The 21,306-nt window shown below is 36.2% G+C and overlaps 1 protein-coding gene across 1 annotated transcript in view; it reads left to right on the plus strand.

The window, feature by feature from the left end:
• Nucleotides 1–21,306, plus strand: part of PGR (progesterone receptor) — a 99,005-nt gene that overhangs the window by 67,271 nt on the left and 10,428 nt on the right. Inside the window, exons 4-6 of the mRNA XM_019923733.3 lie at nucleotides 3,208–3,513; nucleotides 13,149–13,293; nucleotides 14,780–14,910. Of these exons, the coding sequence (XP_019779292.1) occupies nucleotides 3,208–3,513; nucleotides 13,149–13,293; nucleotides 14,780–14,910 (582 nt within the window). The remainder of the gene's footprint in view (nucleotides 1–3,207; nucleotides 3,514–13,148; nucleotides 13,294–14,779; nucleotides 14,911–21,306) is intronic.

Below are 21,306 nucleotides of genomic sequence, written 5' to 3' on the forward strand. Positions count from 1 at the left end.
GAAGGCTTTGTCGTTTGTTTGTTTGCTTGGGTTTTGGAGGGAGGAGAAAAGAGGTGATTAGGAACACTTTTTAATATCAGAAAATGCAAACTAAATGAAGTTACAGTTTCCCTTCCTCTCTCAATTCTTTCTGAAGTCACAGCTAACATTAGTGAGTGTCTGCTATATGCCAAGCACCACATACTTTTACACATTATTTTACCTAGGCTAATGGTGATATTGTGAGGTAAATGCCCTGTTTAATAGGTGAGTAAACTGATACTTGGATAAATAAAATAATCCACCCCAGATATAATGCTTCTAAATGATAGGATTCATACCCAGATATGACCAACCCAAAGTTCATTTTTCCCACATGCCACATGTTCATAAGCTGTAGATAAATGGAAGAGTTATTACATCTCTTAAGATTTATTTTGGGAAGACCAAACATATTCATTGTAGGGGGTGGAGGGTAGAGGTGGCAAGATTGTAACAATTTAGCACTTTAGGAAAACATCTCTTAATAATACTTTACATTTATTCAATTCTTTAAGTTAATTCTCCTGATGTGCAAAGTTCTCCCTTGATATACACTGCTTGATTAGCTCCAGAAGAGTCATTAGCCTGCAGATTTAGAGAAATAAAACCTATGTGAAGGGGCAGCAGTGTGGTCTAGTGGAAAGACCATAGTCTTCCCCTGACCGTTCTATTTAATGTCCTGTTCCCTCAAGTCACTCTCTGTTACATTACACGTTTCACTCACAGTGCATACTATTGTGTGGTATTATCTTACTCTTTATTTGTTTGCGGGCCCTCTCTATCTTCCCACCAGAATATAAGTCCCATGAAAGCAGATACCTTGTTTGATTACTCAGCTGTAGTTTCAGGACCTTAAACGGTGCCTGGTACATGAAACCACTCAATCAGTGTTTTATGAGTAAGTAAAAGAAAGAATAAAATAAATTAACCCTTGATTAATATCTCTGCTTTGGCATTTATTATCTCTATAAACTTGGCCAATTACTTAGCTTCTATAAACCTATTCCTCATCTTTAAAATGGAAATGCTAGTGTTTATTTCAAACCCTTGAGCTGCAAGTTAAATTACATAAGATAGATATGTAAATGATCTAGTTCAATTGTAATTCATCCTTCAACTTTGCTTTTATCACATGTTCCCCTTTTTTTCACTGGGACTCATGAAAAGACTGGATCACAAGCAGAAATGTGAACATTTCTATATTAATTCAAACTGCATTATACATAATCAGCATGTTAGGATATTGGAATTTATTTTTGGTGTAAGACTTTTTACACTGAACAAAATGTAAAACATTTGCTTTAGTTTTCAGTAAGAATCCATGGTTTCATAGTGTAATCAAATCCTGATAAAACCAGAACTGAAAGGGCATAAAAAAGAGAAAAGGGGTTAAAGTAAATGAAAAAGAAAACCATTTTGGAGTTATTATTGGGGAGGGAAGGGGCTGATAGGATGTATGTCTTATTTTCTGCTAACCACAGTATTTTAGGATTGGAAGGAATCAACCTTTGTGCTCTTTCCCACAATCTCTTGCCTAGACCTCTTTTCCAGAATCCCACCAAATGACCATGAAGTCTCCGCCTGAAATGCCAGAGAGATTGTGTGAGAAAAAGTTTGGACTTCAGAGTCCACATAACCCAAGCTCTATCACTCTAACATTGGGCATGCCATCTTCTTGACTCTTCATTTTCCCAAATTACAAATGGAATTAATAATACTTACTTGTTGTGAGGCATAAATGATACATATATAAAATTCCTGGCATATAGTAGATACTCCACAAATATTACTTCCCTTCCCTCTGGTAACTCATTCCTTCCCCAGGAAACTTGTTTGAAACATCTCCTTAAACATTTCTGGATGCTTTCTATATATTGACCCCATGGCATTTGTTTCTCTGTCACCTATCCATTCTAACACAACTTTGGAGGGGGGTGGTTTATAGAACAAGTGTAATCCTTTTTCTTTATGACAATACTTGAGCTCAGAAATCACAAAGGCAAATGCTTGCAGAGACCAGGCAGGTAACTTAATTGGGCAGAGTGACCTGATTTAAGAAAATTGACCAATGGCCTACTACCAGTTTGTGGTAGGAACGGGGACATGTTGGAGTGTCTGTGCCCCATTCAAAAGCAGAAGCTGTAGCTTGGCTCTAACAGATTGTCGCCACCCAGCTAATTCAGAGATGCTTTCATAACTCTGGAAAGAATTGTGTGAGCCAAACAAAACATGTCTATGAGCCAGAACAAGGATTAGATACAGCAAACTGCAGCCTCTGCTCAGATGATTGCAAACCATTATCAAGCCTTCCTTAGCCTTTTTTCCTGGCTTAAACAGCACAGACACTTGATACTGTTAACTAGCCCTTGCCTGTCATAGAGCAGGTGGGAGCTGTAGTCCAGCCTGCCCTCTGATCACCCCAAGGCACCTGGGAACCAGCAGTGGCCCAGTTTTACATCTTGGTCTCCTTCAACCAGTCCTCATGAGGCAGATTTCTACTCATCTCCCTGTGTCAGACTGTTTTTCTTCCTAACACACGACAATTCAGCAAAATAGAAATTCTAGAAATTGTCCAGAAATACCAATGTGGCCTGACCAGCACAAGATGTAGACTCTCTCCTCCCTTAATTTAGAAATTAGATTCTTAACTTTGGGTCCTTATATCTCATAATAGTCCATGTATTGATTTCAAGGAATTTCAAATGATCATGAGTCCGCTGAAATTGTGCACAAGATTTTGTGGGGTTTGCATATGTATATGCATATCTTTTAACAGATTCTTAAAAGAATAAAACTCAAAAGGAGATTCAGCATCTACTAAACACTATGTTTTAATTATGTAGTCTGTAGCATTAACTTTGGGAAGGCAGTCCTGTCAGAATATTGACCAACACTGAGCTTGGTTTCTGCTAAAAGCCATTTGTCTTTTCTACGTGTTACTGCGAAGCTCCATAACCTTGCATGGGATACTGGTGTAATTACCCACACCCATCAGCCCAGTGAACGCTGGTGTAATTAATTCTTTAATCCAAGTCTGAGACCTAACATTTTTACTTATTGTATCTCATTTTATCAGATAGATGCCAAAGCCTATAATGCTATAATTTTAAGAAAAATCATTCTCTGCTGGAATATTTAGTTTCTATGTATTTATATTACCTTCCTTTCTTTTTTTCTTCTCTGTAGGTCGAAAGTTTAAAAAGTTCAATAAAGTTAGAGTTATGAGAGCACTAGATGCCGTTGCTCTCTCACAGCCGGTGGGCATTCCAAATGAAAGCCAAGCCCTAAGCCAGAGAATCACTTTTTCACCAAATCAAGACTTACAGTTGGTCCCCCCACTGATCAACTTGCTCATGAGCATTGAACCAGATGTGGTCTATGCAGGACACGACAACACCAAACCTGATACCTCCAGTTCTTTGCTGACAAGTCTGAATCAGCTAGGCGAGAGACAACTTCTTTCAGTAGTCAAGTGGTCTAAGTTACTGCCAGGTAATAATTATTTGTATATAATAGCATGTAATAAAAACTTTACTATGGCTTTTTACTAGTGGGTGGTTAAATAAAACAGTCTGTGCAATAAATTAAACATAGTGTAAACAGGGTGTTTTAGTATGTGTTTCAGCAGTTCAAAATATTTATCTAGGACTCTATATTACATGTTACTTGTCTAGGACCCTACTGTGTGCTATGGAAATACAAAAGACATAGATAACATTTTGAGTCTTGTTGATGAATCAAGACTTACATAATGAAATAGTTACGGATTAGCATAAATCAATATGTTAAACCATAGATAATATAGTAGTTCAGAAAAAAGACAAACTGACCATCTTCTTAGAAATGTCTAGTTCATTCCAAATCCTAATTTAACCAACCTCACATGGTTGAAAATAAAACTGAATGTACCTATGTACAAATGTACAAATGTACAAATGTACAAATGTAACAAATCAAAATAGTATTGAGTATAGCAGAGTATCTAAAGCCAATTAAGAAATAAAATTCCTAAACATAAACAAATAATTTGGACATAGAAAAACCTCCAGTCACTATTTTCTCGAATTTATACCTAGACAGTGAGAATTTGGCTTATATCATCATGAAAGGATTTCAGTCATTTTATTTATAAGCTACTTTTGCTCTCTCAGCACAGCTCCATAGGAGCCAAGCAGTTGAAGGAGTTTACAGGGGTGCAGTTCTCACCTGGCTAAATCTTAGAGTGCAAAGCCAAGAGAATACATGGGTAGTAATTACTTGTGGAGGCATTAATCCCATAATTAGAAATAGAACATTTTTGATCTTTGTGTCCTTTTCCAAAGTTACTTTCTCTTCACACCAATAATATCCTTATACTCCTTTAGACCAGTTTATTTTTCCAATATCTGATTAAGAATTATACATAATAAGCCATTTTAGTCTCCAAGTAAATTTAATAGTCTTTTTAAAAAAGAATTCATTTCCCAATTTGCCTTAATATTATTTCTCAGTTATTATTCTACCTGAAAGGTTTGAAATACTATAGATGAATTGTTATTGAAAATTCAAGTTTACATGAGACAGAAAGAAAAATAGATTCCTGTTTGTTGAATCTTTTAAAAAACACATGTTGAGAAAAGTTAATTAGATTCACTATTCTGGTGAAGATAAAGTAAAATCAAAAATCACAGTGCCCAGGTCCTTATTAGCTTCATTCTTGCTGAAAAGCCTTGGACAGGTAATATTTTTTTCCACTAGAAAAGTTCTGAATTTTTTTTTAAGTTACTGTAAAGTGGTTATCAAATTTGATAGACCTTTATTAAATTAAAATATTACAATAACATTGGCGAACATTTTCTATTTAAAAATATGAGTGTTTGGTTCTTCCCTGGTGGCGCAGTGGTTGAGAGTCCGCTGCCGATGCAGGGGACACGGGTTCGTGTCCCGGTCTGGGAAGATCCCACATGCCGTGGAGCGGCTGGGCCCATGAGCCATGGCTGCTGAGCCTGCGTGTCTGGAGCCTGTGCTCTGCAACACGAGAGGCCACAACAGTGAGAGGCCCGTATACCGCAAAAAAAATATATATATATATATATTTATATATATATATATAGAGAGAGAGAGAGAGAGAGAGAGAGAGAGAGAGAGGGAGAGAGAGTTTATGTGTTTAAACTTTTCTGTTTTTCTATGATTTGGAAAAGGTTATTTCTTTGATGTTTGTTGATATAGTTCATATTTCTTTTGTTTGCATTTTGTACGTTCTCTATTGTTTAAAAATATTCTACTGTCATTGGCAAAGTTAGAAAATAAACAGTCATAATTCCAACAATAATTTATTCATTTTGGGGAAGAGCTAAGTGAGCGTCTTAAATTGAAACACTATTATCTCTCTAGATTTTTTATCCCCACACACCCTCAAAAAGAGTGAGAGAAAATCTTTACATTGTATTTGGTGGCAACATTTTTAATGTTACAAAATGTAATTTGTGTGTAAGTAAACAAGAATGATGGCATCACCAGTATTACATGTACTGTTTTCACTAACTGTATAATAAGGGAAACATTAGGATTATTAAAGTATAGTGTGGCCCATGGTCTTTCAAACCATATTTTCATGATCTGAATTCTGGGAATAACTCTAATGAATGATTAAAATAATCAGTGAACTAGAGTGACTATATCAACCTCTGTGAAAGGACTCTGAAGGACACATATATATATAAAGTAATCTGGTATACCATTAGCTACTCAAAAGCTGTCAGTTGACTTTAAATCAGAGTACAGTTTTTATTTACTTGATTCACTCAGTAAGTGTCTATTGCATACTTCCTGTGTGCAAGACTTAACAATTAAACAGTGGTGTTAGAAAGAGAAGCCAGAAGGCTGAGTGCATGGTGTGAATGCATTTTGGTGCAGCACATCCTAGCATCTGGTCATCAGTTTTGTACATAAGAGGAACTTATTTTATCCATTCACTCACATGTTACTGGTCTGTGAAAGATGGGCTTGGTTAAATGAAGCTTATTAGTAGTCAGTTTACTTATTTACAGTGAAAAAAAAAGATGCTGCTAGGAAAACATGTAGGTAGATCAGGTAATTCTTTCACAATAAGAAAGTGTAGTTGGGAAGTCAGCTTATGATCAGATTTCAGGCCCTCTGAGGCATAAAAGGAGAAAAATCTGCCTTGAAGATCTGGGTGAAAGGAATCATGGTCCTAAACTAAACAGGGACAACACTTCTTCACAGGATCATATGTTCTCTGGTTAAGCTCATTTGAATAGCAGACCTGTAGGGATTTGAAGTTAAAATACTGTATATAATAAGTGTTTGCTCAAGAAATAAAACTTTTAGATTATATGTGTTTATCCAAATAAACCAATGCCCTTTAACTTTGCCAAGAAAAAAGATAATATTAAAAATTTCTCCGGAGAAAAAAAGATCAGCTGCAGAATGATAATCATTACCAAGGTGACAGCATGCATGAGGGCCTCAAGGCATGTATCTGCAGGTCCCTGAGAGGATTTATGTTGCCTGATCAGGGATTCTCATTTCACCTTTGTCTATGCTTTTCTTTTATCTTGGACCTGTTACAATAATTGCATTGTATTTAACATTGTTCCCATAGTATTTCAGAGATATCTTTGTTTCTATTTAATGGAGACTTGCAAGATACTTCAGCCTCATGACAGTACATTTACAAGCGGTCTCTTAGGATACATTGCCTCTGACATATTGTACCTATACATGAATGATTTCCCATTGACATTTAGCTATAATTTCAGTGGGTAATGTTTTCTTATTTGAAACTTGAAGCAATACAAAATTTAAAAAATGAACAAGACATATTCCCTCTGTTAAGGAACATTCAATCCAACGGAATATAAGACACCCAAACAACTATACAGTTGACCCTAGTACAATGTGGGAGCTAGGGACACTGATCCTCCGAGCAGTCAAAAGTCCACATGTAACTTCACAGTGAGCCCAGTTCTGCATCCACAGGTTCAGCCAACTGTGGATCATGTAGTACTGTAGTACTGAAAAAAATCCTGGGTGAGTGGACCCAGTTCAAACCCATGTTGTTCAAAGGTCAACTATAGACGTATGTGAAAGTGGCATAAGATACAGATTCTTAAAAATGGGGACAGAAGAACATTTTTGGCTTCAGGGACAAAAGAAGGATTCAGAGACAAGGTTTCAGTTAAAGTACACCATGAAGGAGAAATGAGACTCTGATAAATCGTGGTTAAGACAAGAAAGCATTCTGGATAGAAGGAATAGTGTGGCTGGTGGTGTAAAATAAGGAAGTCATGAGGTATGCTTGGCAAACAATGAATTAGACCAGCATAAGAATAGTTCTCAATCTTTTCAGGTGTGAAGGTCCCTTAGTAACATAAAAAAATGTCATCATACCTTCCCCCACGGCATAGTAATTAAAACTTTTAATAGCTGTTGATTGAGAAAAAATACATTTGTGCATATGGTTTCTCAGACACTACTGGCCTCCTGGGGGTTTCATCATCCAAGTATTAAGAAACCACTGACAATAAAGTTATATTGGGGAGAGTGGCAGAAAGTAAATTTAGAGGCATACATTATGGGCTGAGTCAGGGTAGGCTTTGGAAGTTAAATCATTAAGTACTCATTCCCAGTCCAATTTCATCTTTAAATATTCTTCATCCTGTATATTAATACATTGTAGCAGAATTGATGTGACAGAGAGGTTTGCGAGAAATATTTCCTTTTTTATAAATGTTGTCTTGATTCTTCTATTTAGTTGGTGAAAAAAATCTATTCAGGTCAATGCTTTGACATTTTTAAACATACCTTACTTCTTGGTCTCAGCTAGCCAGACTACTTGCAATCATCAATATCAGAGGACTCGAACAGTCCTTTGTCTGGTTTTCTGCCTTTGAAGCATGCCAAAATATCTTTTGAGTCAGTGATAGGCATTGCATGTGTGACAAAAGATGTTTTTCTCTCGCCCCAAATCAAGTGAATAAATTAAATTACTTTCCCCAACAAAGTGATAGAAAAGAAATGAGATTAGCCTTCTAAGAGTAAAGTCAGGCTTTGATAATACTTCTATGAAGACTTTAAACAATGATTTTTCTGATATCCTATTCCACTGACATTTCTATTGCCAATGTCGCCAAAATGTTTTACTTATCAAATCAAATGAATACTTTCAGCCCTTAACATGTTTCACATGCCTCTGGGGCCATTGCCAAAGTAACCATGTCTTGCCGAACCTCTTCCTTTGGCGTTCGTCACTTGCCTTCCAGACAGATATGTTTCTCTCAATTTACATATCTCCTGTTTCCTTTGTGGATTTGTTCTGCCACTCACACCATGAATTTAGCATTTCCTGGTTCCATCTTATATTCCATTAGTTTCTCAGTCTGCAAGGCTGGATGTGCTCACTCATGGCCTTGTTTTCAACTACCACTATATTCCGATGACTCCTAATTACATGGTACCAACCCAGACCCTCTACGGAACTACTGGACCATATATTTCTACTGCTTATTACACATTTCCACCTGAATGAACTTCCAAGCCAATATGACCTTCTGCTCCGTGAGCCTAAGGCCTTTTTCTGTATCTTGAAATGGCACTGCAGACAGAATCTTGATTATAATCCTTGGCTTACTTTTCTCCTTCACCTCCTGTCTAATTAGTTATCAAATTCTGTCACCTCTGCTTATTATAGATATGATTCATTATCCACGATATTTACACTGCTACTGCCTTGAGCTAGTTTAGGTCCTCGTCATTTTTTCCTAGATTTCGGTCGTAGACCCCTGACTGACACTATTACCACAGTTTCACACTACCCCCAAACCATACTCAATTCTGCCATCAGAATCATCTTTCAAAAACAATTATAATCAATTATGTTATTCCCTTCCCTTTCCAGAACAAAGCCAGAGTTCTTAGCCTTAGTACCCCAGGCCCTTCTGTGATCTGCCTCCTGAGTTTGCACATTTTCTCTCACTCTCCCACTTCAAGCACCTTAAGCTTCAGTTCCCACAAAGCTCTTTGCTCGATTTCCTGCCTTTCTTCGTCCATATTGTTTTCCCTACCTGGAGGCCCTTCTTTTCTCCTACATCTTCCCCGGCTAGTCCCTAACTAGCCTTCAGGATGCTAATCAACCTTCCCCTAGAAAGATTTTCCTGCGCCTTCCCAGACTGAAGCCAAAGGCCCCTTTTCTCTCCGAGCACTTCACCCTTGCCTTTGTCAACCACACCACTGTCACGCTTCAGTGGTAATTATGTTCTACTTATCTGTCTGTCTCACAGACTACAAGTGTTAAAGGCAGAAACAGCATCTTTCTAGTCTTTATGCCGAGTTGCAAACATAATGCTTCATCCCAAACAGGTGCTTAAAGAATATTTATAGAAATTTAAATTTTGGAATTCGTATGAAAGAACTATGCTGCCTTAAATCATTACCCATCATGTCCTTATTCATAATGTCATCATACATATGTTGGTGATTACATTTATTGTGCTGAAGGTATTTTGTGTTCCTTAAAGTTCATGCTTTGTGTCATAAGGTGCTGAGGTAGTTAGTGCTCTGCCCTTGTTGTAGATTAACTATTTCAGTATGAGACAGTTTTTAGAGGAGCACAGCCTGTATATTTTATTGAAACTCTGGAATTAAGCCAGGAGAACCTAGGTCATATAAACCATGTGTTACTGTACACTTTCTTTTCAGTTTTTTCTTAGGCATTAAGGATTGGACAGCTTGTGACAGAAATTATCAAGTCAAGTCACTTTAAAGGAAAGGGCATTTTTCTTTACTACTTGTTGAACACAATTACGGGTCATCCATCACTTCTCTGTGTGAAGGTTTTCATTTTGATCCTCATCTCAAATGTACTGAGTTTACCTGATCATTATCATCAATGGGAATTTGATCTCAGTGTTCCCGTCTTTGTTTCAGTATAAAGTAATGAATGATATTACAGTTAATGGTAAAAAAAAAAATTGCACTTCTGTACCAAGTATGTTCAAGTCAATTTAACATTGTACATTTATCTCAGATAAGCCCTCTAAAAGGGGGAGTAAATAAAGCTATTTTCTGAGTTGTTTTCCATTCTGTTAAATAGAAAGAATATACTTTCTGCTATAAATATCGGTAATTTCATAAGTTTTAAGTTATTTCAGCAAGATTTGCCTTTTATATTATAATATACTAAAAATAGACCAAGTCTATATGTGCCTCCCTTGAGGGGGTCTTGCTTTGCAAAAATTAGGAAAGTTTATTTATTTCTTATCAAATGATCCTAAACTTGGTGGAAGAACTAATTACTATTACTATAAAATATTCAGTTTACAAGTGGCATTTCTGTATTAGATCTATTGTATTGACTGACTCATAATTTTTTTAAAAAACAGAGAGGTAAAATATATAAACATGAACTTTAAGATGTATATATGGCATATGAAAATAAAAAGAGAATTATGAAAATTGCATGCCAAATTTTTCTTGGCTAGTTATTTAGGGAGTCTTTCTACACCTGAATAAATCAGAATGTAAGCAATAAACACCAACTCTATTAATTTAAAAAAACAAAAACAAAATGCCTCTGGCTATTAAAAACAAAACAAGGATGAATTGGGAGATTGGGATTGACATATATATACTAATATGTATAAAATACTTAACTAATAAAAACCTGCTGTATAGCACACAGGGAACTCCACTTCGCTGTACAGTAGAAACTAACACAACATTGTAAAACAACTACAACCCCCCCACGAAAAAACAGTTGAGCTTCACCAAAAAAAAAAAAAAGAAAAGAAAAAAATAATTTTCTGAAAAGACATCAGGGATTCACTGAATAGAAGCTAGAGGACAAGTCTGGAAAGTAGGCAGAAACCAAGGCATCTCTGGAGGGCCAATAAACAAATCATAAATGTCCCCATTGGATCCCACTGTCATTAGGCACTACCACCATCACAAGTAAAGCCTAACCATATGTTAATCTTTGTTTTACTATTTTTTGCTTCAAAGTCCAGGTAGTAGGTGTTCCACAGATCAAACCTAGATCACAAGCCCAGGGGAAGAGGCCTTAGCCAACTTCCTTGATGGGAAAGTGGGGGACTTGCGCTCACTAAACTACAATCAATGGGAAACTCTATTTGCATAGAGGAAAAAAGGGAGGGAGAGAAGGAGGCAGGGGAGAAAGTGAAACACTGAAAAGTCACCCTCCCCCCAAAAAGGGGGCAAATATCTGCTATGGTACCACTATTTATGAATATGTGCTAGGGTTGTTTTTGGTTCGTTTGAGACTAAGAATTTCTAGGAAGGGAATAGCAGTCTTCCTACTATTCGCATGAAGTAGGGACTATCTGGAACGTATGGAGAGAAGATAGATAGGCTTTTCTGCTACCTGCCTTGAGACAGTTAACTGAATCAGGAAATAAATTTCTTTTGCCCTTGAGATCTAAGAAATTAAGTTTTGCTTTGGTTTTACTTTTGAAATAGGCCATTTGTAAGTGGACTTCAGTGAGACTTTTTGAAGGAATAGACACTATTTAAAAAGCTGTACAGAAAGTGGTTGAGGTTCCTACCAATACACTTGTTTTTCTTTATACCTTTAATGAAATATTTCATTCACTTTTATTGTTTCAGGTACACATAAATTAAATTTTATATCTTTTGCTCCGATAACTCCTCATACCTCTAATTCACATGTATGTGGATATCCCATCAGTCCCTCAAACAGGTCCAAAACTTACTATTTTTTCTCTAACCTGTTTCTCCTCCTTTATTTTGTCTCAGTAATGCTGAGACACCCACCATTCAAGTAAAAAAACTGAAAGATCTATTTGACTCCCTCTTTCTCCTACCTATGTACTATCACTTGCCAGATTTCTTTGATTTTACTCTTTAAACATTTCTCTGATGCACTCTATCTTCTCTACTCCTACCTGTTGACTTATTTCAGGCTTTTATCATCGCTCACCTGGACTTTGGCCATAGCTCCCAATTTCTCTCCCTAACCTCAGACCCTTTCCCTTGAATCCATCCTCCACATGGCTACCAATGAGCTGTGCATAATATAAATCAGGCTATATCACTCCCATTGCTCCTTAATAGGAATACAAGACCATCAACGATCTGACCCCAGCCCATGCCTCCAAGCACCCCTTTACCCCTCCCTCCTTTAAGCCCATCAGTGCTGAGCTGGTCATCTTCCCCCAAGCGGGCAAAAAGAGAATTAGAAAGAGATGGAGAGAAAACTTTGACTGTGTAAGTGAAGATACACTTGCCTTTTCCCTGCCATCCTTCCTCTGCCACCAACACCAGAGAAAGGTCTAAAAGAGGGAGGTTGTGAAGGTGTGAAAGACCAGAGCATTCACACCACACACACACACACACACACACACACACACACACACACACACACACAAACACACCCATACCCACAGACTCTAAACCTCTTAAGCCATATGGGAGTTTAAAATGAGACTGGATTAAGTTTCAGAAAGCAAAAGTGACCAGAAAACTATGGAATCTACCCAAAATTTAATTAAGGATTGTTAAAGAAAAACTAGATGTAGCATAATTGAGAGCAGTGGTTTTACAAAATAAAACCAATTTATGTTTAAATCCCAAAGAATTAAGATTCCTCCACCAACTGACTCTAATCTGTTCAGGCATTATTTCTGTTTGGGGGCAATTTTCCTGATCTTCCTATTGCCTGGTGTATTCCCTCTTACCTTCTCTATCGCAATACTTATGTGCTTATCTCTCCTGTTGAGTTGCAAGCTTCTTTTAAGGGCAACGGTTGTGTCTTACTCATCTTCATAACCGCAACATTTTACCACAGTGCCTGGCACACAGTTGGCTCTCAATAAATGAGTGTTGCGTGAATGAATGATAGATGTTTGATTTAATTAGTGAATTCCCAGAAATGCTAAATCACAGTGACTAATTTTAATAAATTCCAGAGCCTCTTCTTTTTAGTGTTTCAGACTCTATTATTATTTCCTGCTTTTTTGTGTAAATATATTGAGATTGAAAACATTATATTACATTACCCTACTTACATCTATTTTCAAATTTTTATTTATTTTTAAGATTTTTGACAAAGTGATTTTTGTGATCATTTTATATGTAAATTTATTTTGTAGGTTTTCGAAACTTACATATTGATGACCAGATAACTCTCATCCAGTATTCTTGGATGAGCTTAATGGTATTTGGACTAGGATGGAGATCTTATAAGCATGTCAGTGGACAGATGCTGTATTTTGCACCTGATCTAATACTAAATGAGTAAGTAATAACTTGACATTTGTTGTTATTGTTATCAAAAGTATATACATAGGATAATCTTGAAAATTACATTTCAACAGATGATCACACCATCTAGTGTCCTAAATAATAGAATGTTCCTGAAAGGTTTCTTAGAACTACCTCAGGATATAGCTTTAAATGACAACATTAATAAAATTGTATTATTTTATCAGTGATTTGACATTTGGAGCTTTTTTCTTTTACTTCAATAGTTGTCACAAATCAAAATTTTTTAAACTTCAAAAATGTATCAAGAAATATACTTAAAGACAAAAGTAAATATTTAGTTTATCCAATTAAAATTTTTACATTGGTAATAATGAAGATAATGAATTAAATGAGGAATATTTTTGCATGAAAGTATTGACTTACCTTCAAAAAGTAAAAATATTATCTCTCTTCCTAGAGGAAAACTTAGACTGGTAATTTATTTAAAACATTGAAAAATAAATATTGAATTCAATTTGCTCCATTATATTGGAATTAGTGTAATTAACTTTCTACATGTAACCTTAAACTGAGTAAGAATCTTTTCATGAAAATATTTATACTGTCCTAATGGTGCATGCTGACTCAGAATTATATAACATGATAATTTATATTTGGATAAGTCTTTACAGATTACAGGTAACTTTCATATATTTTATTCCATTTTTTCCTACAATCCCTTGAAGTTGGTAAGGAATCAGCACCCTTTATTTCACAGTCCAGGAAACTGAGGCAGAGGAGATTGCATAATTTGCCAAAGAATCTTAGCTCTTCTGAGTCAAAATCTAGTTTTTTTGTCCGCTATTCCTGTTCACTTTTTGACTAGCACAAATATTACAAAACAGTACAGAGTTGAGAAAATGTCTTAAGTAAATTTCCTCAACATTCAGAATTTGTGTTTGTCTTGTCAATTATTTAATGCTTGTTAATGTTGTCTTTTCTATATCACCATACATTTCCTCTAGAATAGTTCACAGTGTAACTATTTTATACTGGATACTCTAAACTGAGTGCACTGAACTATTCTATACTATTCAATTTCTGTGAATTGAATTCACTCTCCCATTGGATTGCACACAAAATTTTATTTGTGTTTTTCACAGGAAAAAAATCAGTAAATAAAGTATTTCCTGAGTGTTCCTCAGCACCACAAATTTTTTTTTTCAACTCCCACAACTTTGCTCTCCTTTCTTGGTTTAGGTTTTTAAAATGTGATAATAAAAGTGAGAAACAGCATTAATCTCAGTTAATGTGTATTTAATATAATTTTCTAACTTCAAAAATCCAGTATTGTGACTAAATTTAGAAGACATTTAAAATTCCAAATATTGAGTTTGTTTATAAAAAGTCATTTTCAATAAGTCAGGTAATTACTAAATCTCATAATCTCTGATACATTACATAAACTGGCTAAGCTACTCTGTGTTTTTTTTCTTTTCCTGTTGCTTTTTCTTTTGTGTGTTGTGTGTGGTGCAAGACAGCGGATGAAGGAATCATCATTCTATTCATTATGCCTTACCATGTGGCAGATCCCACAGGAGTTTGTGAAGCTTCAAGTTAGCCAAGAAGAGTTCCTCTGTATGAAAGTATTGCTACTTCTTAATACAAGTGAGTGAGCATAAGTAACTTAATACAAGATATTTACTTTCTTAATTTTTAATTCATTAGGAAAGTTTCAAACAACAATATGATCGTATGATTACACATGAGCTATGAATCTTAGATAATAACTGCAAAAGAGAAACATCCATAGACTATAATAACATTACTTCATATTTCTCAGGTTTTACCTATCACCTAATATTAAAATAGCCCATCAATTAAGCCCGTTTCTATCCTTTTTAGGTAAAACATAATTAATTGCCTTTTTCATATCCATCCAATTAGATATTATAAACTAATTAATATTGCATAAACAAACTATGCTTCCCTACATCCCCACCTCACAGAGGATTTACTCTATAAAACCCACAATTTTATTTGTAACTATTCTCTTTATGTCAGGATAGGCTAACGGTCATAACACATAACTGCAAAGATCAGTAGCATAGTACAATAGCAGTTTATTTATTACTCACGGTCAGTCCAGTGGGTTGGCAAGAAAACCCAGGCTCCTTACATCCAGGGGCTCTACCCTTTTCATTACCTTGGAGTCCTCCATTGGATCTGACTAGAAGATGAGCACTGCATAAGAAAAGGTTTAGAGATGAGACCTTGAACTGTCTGCCACCCACATTCTATGGCTCACCTTAACTGCAGGAGAGGCTGGAAAATGCACCCTAGTTGCATACCCTGAAGAAAAAGGAAATGTTGTACTATAGAACAGCATTGGTAACCAGAAGGATGGGTAGATATCCATTGATTCTTTAATACACAAAGAACACATGCACCTCTGCTTCAGTGGATCTCCAAGGGTCTGGGAGGGAAATTTTTTTTAAATTGCTTCTAACTTTTACCCTTTTCTGTGCCATTTCCATGCACAGGTAGACTCAGCCTTTGAATGCCTGAACTGGCCCTTCCTTCACTCATAGTGATTTGAAAGGAAACCACAGAAAGCTAAGGCCTTAGGTAGAAAGTGAGCCAATAGTTTCTCATCAATGATTGTGCAGAGACTTCCTTCTAATGGCATGAATCTCGAATGGTGGGGCTGGGGAGTATATCAAGAGGAAAAGCAGAAAAGCTGAACCCTTAAGAAGAAAGTTTACCTCATGAAATCTATGCCCAGATACAGATTAATACAGGATCTAAGGATCCATAGCCTTATCCCCCACCCTTGGAAACCCTATCTGGAGCATAGACCTGCAAGCCTAATTTGATGAAAAAGCATAAAAGGGGTTAAGGGAATTGATATGGGACTGGCCAAGAGAGTCAACTGGAATAAATGTAATAATACAGCAGTTAATGCCTGTCATTCTTTTCTTGACAGTAATGAATCCAATAGCAGATATATCATAGATAGTCCTAGATCTCCCAAATTAGTTGATATCATTAACATAATTCTGTAATTATGGCTAGGCTACATTATGCTGGGGACCAAACAACCCCAAATCTCAGTAGCTTATCAAAAAAAAATTTAAGTATTTATTCTTCTTACTATATTTCCAATGCAGATCAACAGGGAGGCTCATTGTCATCACTCAGGTGTTCCAGGCAAATGGAGGCTACATCTTGACACATGCTTCCATAATCACTAGAGCAGTGGTAAGGAAAGAGAGTGGTAAGGGAAGGAAGGGAGATACGTATGACTTCCACTCACATACCATAGAAGGCAAGGTTTTTGGCCACTTGCAACTTCAAGAAAAGGGAAAATCATATATTTAGTGAATAGTACTATACATTATATATATATATATATATATATATATATATGTTATTATATATAATTGTGTGATAAAATTTGCACAAATTTTAATGAGAGTTTTTAGGAGAGACTTGGCAAAGTTATTGAAAATTCATCCTTAAGTCTTAAAAAATAGATAAGTATTACAAAAATCTGGGAGCAGAGAGAGAATTAGAAAGCTAAAATAATAAAGTGTGGAAGAGAAATACATACACTGAATTAGTCAAGTCAGACTAGTATATACTAGAACTTAATATGCTGCAGTGGAAACATCACAGATCTTTGAGCATGGAACAAATAAATATTGTTGAGAAAAGTAGCTTTATATTTGGGGGAAACTTAGTTTGGATATTTAGCTCAAATTGTACCCTAAAATAAATGGCACATATAAGCACCTTAATTGTTAAAAATTAGCTAAAAGGAATATAAATGATTTAGAAATCTCAAATAAGGAATACCTTTTAAAAAATGAATGCAATAGGAAAGTTGGCAAAGAAAAAGTTCAATTATTTGATAAGAATTTAAACCTCCCATTTGCCATTAAAAATTAAAATAGATATCCAGGAAAATATGGCAGTTTGAACACACACTTTTACCATCGTTCCTAATAAAACTACATAAAAATATTAGTCAAGGGATTTTTTTGAGAAATAAAATAAAAGGGAAAGAAAATGAAAGAAAAATCAATAGCAATAAAATTCTGCAAGCCAGCAAGTAGAACTAATTTAGCATACCTGAGAAGGTGGATTCTAAGCCTGAAGTAAGAAAAGTCAAAGAGCACCTTGATTTGCATCACTGAACCTCTAACATGTTTTGCAATTAGTGACAACAATGATGTTGTTTTTTGAAATGAGAATGCAAGTAGAATTTAAAACACCAAATTCTGTTGAAAATTTGTTTCCAAATATCATCCAACCATGCAATTGCTCTTCTGCAACTAAGGCAGAGATTGTAGGTTTATTCCCTGAAGTGGATATAACAGAAGGCAGCTGGATTGGTGAACTGCAGGCACTGATGAGGGTGAGGGGTTTGATAGTGTAAACAAATTAAGTACATACAAAATGTTGAGACACCATCCTCCAAACCCACCTATCTTCTGGAACACCGTCATCCAAGTTTATATTCTCCAGATAGGAAAATGAAAGATTCTTCTCTAAAGAATTGGTTTAGCTGGAAAGAAAAAGAACTAAATATGCTAATAGCAAGAGTTTCTCTTTGAAATAGCCAGATTGCCCTGCACTAAAGCTCACAGTCAATAAGCACTACCCATTCAAACAGAACTATCAATCAGCTTTTAAATTTTCCACTCTTGAATATAAATAAACAACCAAGGCATCTGGGGAAGGCGTTTGATATCAAAAACAAAGACAAAATTAAAAAAATAAAAACTTGGAGGAAACAGAAACCATGTAGGGAGATGAAAACTTCAAAATAATTTAAAAGCCATCCTTCTTTAGAAAGATAAAAGAGCATATTCCAACTATAAAACAATGACTGGATACATGAAAAAGGAATAACACAAAGAAAGAAAAGAGCTCTTGGAAATTAAAATATATATATATATATATATATATATATATTTTTTTTTTTTTTTTTTTTTTTTTTTTTTTTTTTGCGTTATGCGGGCCTCTCACCGTTGTGGCCTCTCCCGCTGCGGAGCACAGGCTCCGGATGCACAGGCTCAGCGGCCATGGCTCACAGGCCTAGCCGCTCCGCAGCATGTGGGATCCTCCTGGACCGGGGCACGAACGCGTGTGCCCTGCATTGGCAGGCGGACTCCCAACCACTGCACCACCAGGAAGCCCATATATATATATAGATAGATAGATAGATAGATATTTAATTTAAAAGTGAGTACTGCCATTGGCTGACAGAGTTGAAAAACCTCTCAAAAGTTGAGCAAAAAAACAAAAACAAAACAAAAAAAAAAGAAAAATCACAGTTCAGAAGGAAGCCCAACACCCAAATCTAGAAAGAGAATAACAAAACATTAGAAAAAGAAATAAAGATGTAAACATTAAGGGAATAGTCAGTCTTTTCAGCAAATGGTATATGGAAAATTTCATTCAAAAAAAATTAAGTTGTACCCTTACCTTAACACTATATACAAAAATTAACTTGTCATTTTGGGGAGAGGTGGCCAAGATAATGGAGTAGGAATACCGTGAAATCACCTCCTCCCACAGACACACCAAAATTACAGCTATTTTCAGAGCACCTATCTATGAGAACAACCTGAAGACTATCAGAAAAGATTTTCCATAACAAAAGAGATAAATAAGGAAGCATAAATAAGGAAGCACAATGACTCAGGTTGGAGAAGTGGAAACATAGTACAGTCAGGACCCACATCCCTGGGTCAGCAACCCACAAATAGAAGAAATATCACAATTGTAGAGGTCCATTCCAAGAAGCAAGGGGTCTGAGTCCTATATCAGGCTCCCCAGCCCTGGGTCCTGCACCAAGAAGATGAGCCCCCAGAATATCTAGCTTTGAAAACCAGCGGGGCTTATATTTGAGAGAGCTGGAAAGCTATAAGAAACAGAGGTGCTGCTTTTAAAGAGCATATGCAAAATCTCACATACTCCCAAGTCCTAGCGTAATGCCAGTAGTCTGAAAGGAGCCTGGGTCGGACCCACTTGCTGATCTTGGAGAGCCCCCCAGGAAGGCAGAAGGCAACTGGGACTACCCCTAGGAGCAAAGATGCTGGTGGTAGCCATTTTGGGGAGCTCATTCTACCATGATAACACAGGTGCTGGCAAACATCATTTTGGAATCTTCTCTCTGGATTAGCACAGGGGGCTTACCTTCCCTCCAGAAAGCAGGTACCAACCCCAAGCCACCCTGGGCTGCCAGCTACACCCGGACCCAGTCCTGCCTGCCAGTGGGCCTGTAGCCACCACATGAGGCAGGGACTCACAGAGAACCAGCCCTCCCTACCAGTGCACCCACAGTTGTCAGTCAGAAGGGCACACACCGTCCACATACTAGAGAATATAGCTCTGGTGGCCAGAGGGGAACATACTGCTGGGTCCCTAGAACGTCTCATTCATAAGGCCAGTTCTCCAAGATTGGGAAATGTAACCAACCTACATAACACATAGAAACAAACACAGAGAGTTGGGCAAAATGAGAATAAAGAGGAATATGTTCCAAACAGAAAAACAAAACAAAATCTCTGTAAAAGAACCAAATGTATTGGAGATAAGCAATCTACCCGCCCTCCCACCCCAAAAAAAAGAGTTCAAGGTAATAATTGTAAAGATGTTCATGAACACAGTGAGAATTCCAACAAAGAGTTAAAAAATACAAAGAACCAATCAGAGCTGAAGAATACTATAACTGAAATAAAAAATACACTAGAAAGAAAGAATACATTAGATGATACAGAGGAATGGATCAGTGATCTGGAAGATGAAGTAGTGTATATCCCCCAAGCTGAACAGAAAAAAGAAAAATGAACTTTAAAAAATGAGGATAGTTTAAGAGACCTCTGGGGCAATATCAAGCATACTAACATTTGTATTACACAGTCCCAGAAAGAGAGAAGAGAGAGAAAGGGGTCAAGACCTTAAGAAATAATAGCTGGAAAAATTCATTAACCTGAGGAAGGAAACAGACATCCAGATCCAAGAAGCACAAAAAACTATAAATAAGAAGGACCCAAAGAGGTCCACACCAAGACACATGATACTTAAAATGACAAAAATTAAAGATAAAGACAGAATCTTAAAAGCAGCAAGAAAAATAACCAGCTAGTTATGTACAAGGGAACTTCCTTAAGACCATCTGCTAACTTTTCAGCAGAAACTTTGCAAGCAAGAAGAGAGTGGCATGATACATTCAAAGTGATGAAAGGAAAAATCCTACAACCAAGAATACTCTACCTAGCAAGGATATCATTCAGATTTAAAGGAAAGAAAAAGAATTTCACAGACAAGCAAAAACTAGAAGGGTTCAGTACCACTAAACCAGCTTGACAAAAAATGTTAAAGAGACTCTGCTAAGCAGAAAGGAAAGGCCACAACTAGAAATATGAAACTATGAAAGGAAAATTCTTACCAGTAAAGACAGACATACAGTAAAGGTAGTAGATCACCACTTGTAAAGCTAGTAAATGGTTAAAAGACAAAAGTAATAAAATCATCTGTATACAATAAGTAGTTAAGGGATACACACATTAAAAAGGTATAAAATACCACCTAAATACATGAAGCAAATAATAACAAACAAAAAGGGAGAAATTGATGGTAATACAATAATACTAGGGGATTTTAACACCCCACTTACATCAATGTACAGAAAATCCAGACAGAAAGTCAATAGGAAACATGGGCCTTAAATGAAACATTAGACTAGATGGACTTAATAGATATCTACAGAACATTCCATTAAAAAAACAGGAGAGTACACATACTTTTCAAGTCCACATGAAACATTGTCCAGGATAGATCGCATGCTAGGCCACAAAACAAGTCTCAATAAATTTAAGAAAAATGAAATCATATTAAGTGTCTATTCTGAACACAATGGTATGAGATTAGAAATCAACTACAAGGAAAAAAACTGGAAAAAATTACAGGGAGTCTAAACAATATGCTTCTAAACAACCAATGGTCACTGAAGAAATTGCGAAAAAATAAAAATATACCCTGAGACAAATG

This window comes from Tursiops truncatus, chromosome 8 (assembly GCF_011762595.2).
Source record: "Tursiops truncatus isolate mTurTru1 chromosome 8, mTurTru1.mat.Y, whole genome shotgun sequence".
Lineage (NCBI taxonomy): Eukaryota > Metazoa > Chordata > Mammalia > Artiodactyla > Delphinidae > Tursiops > Tursiops truncatus.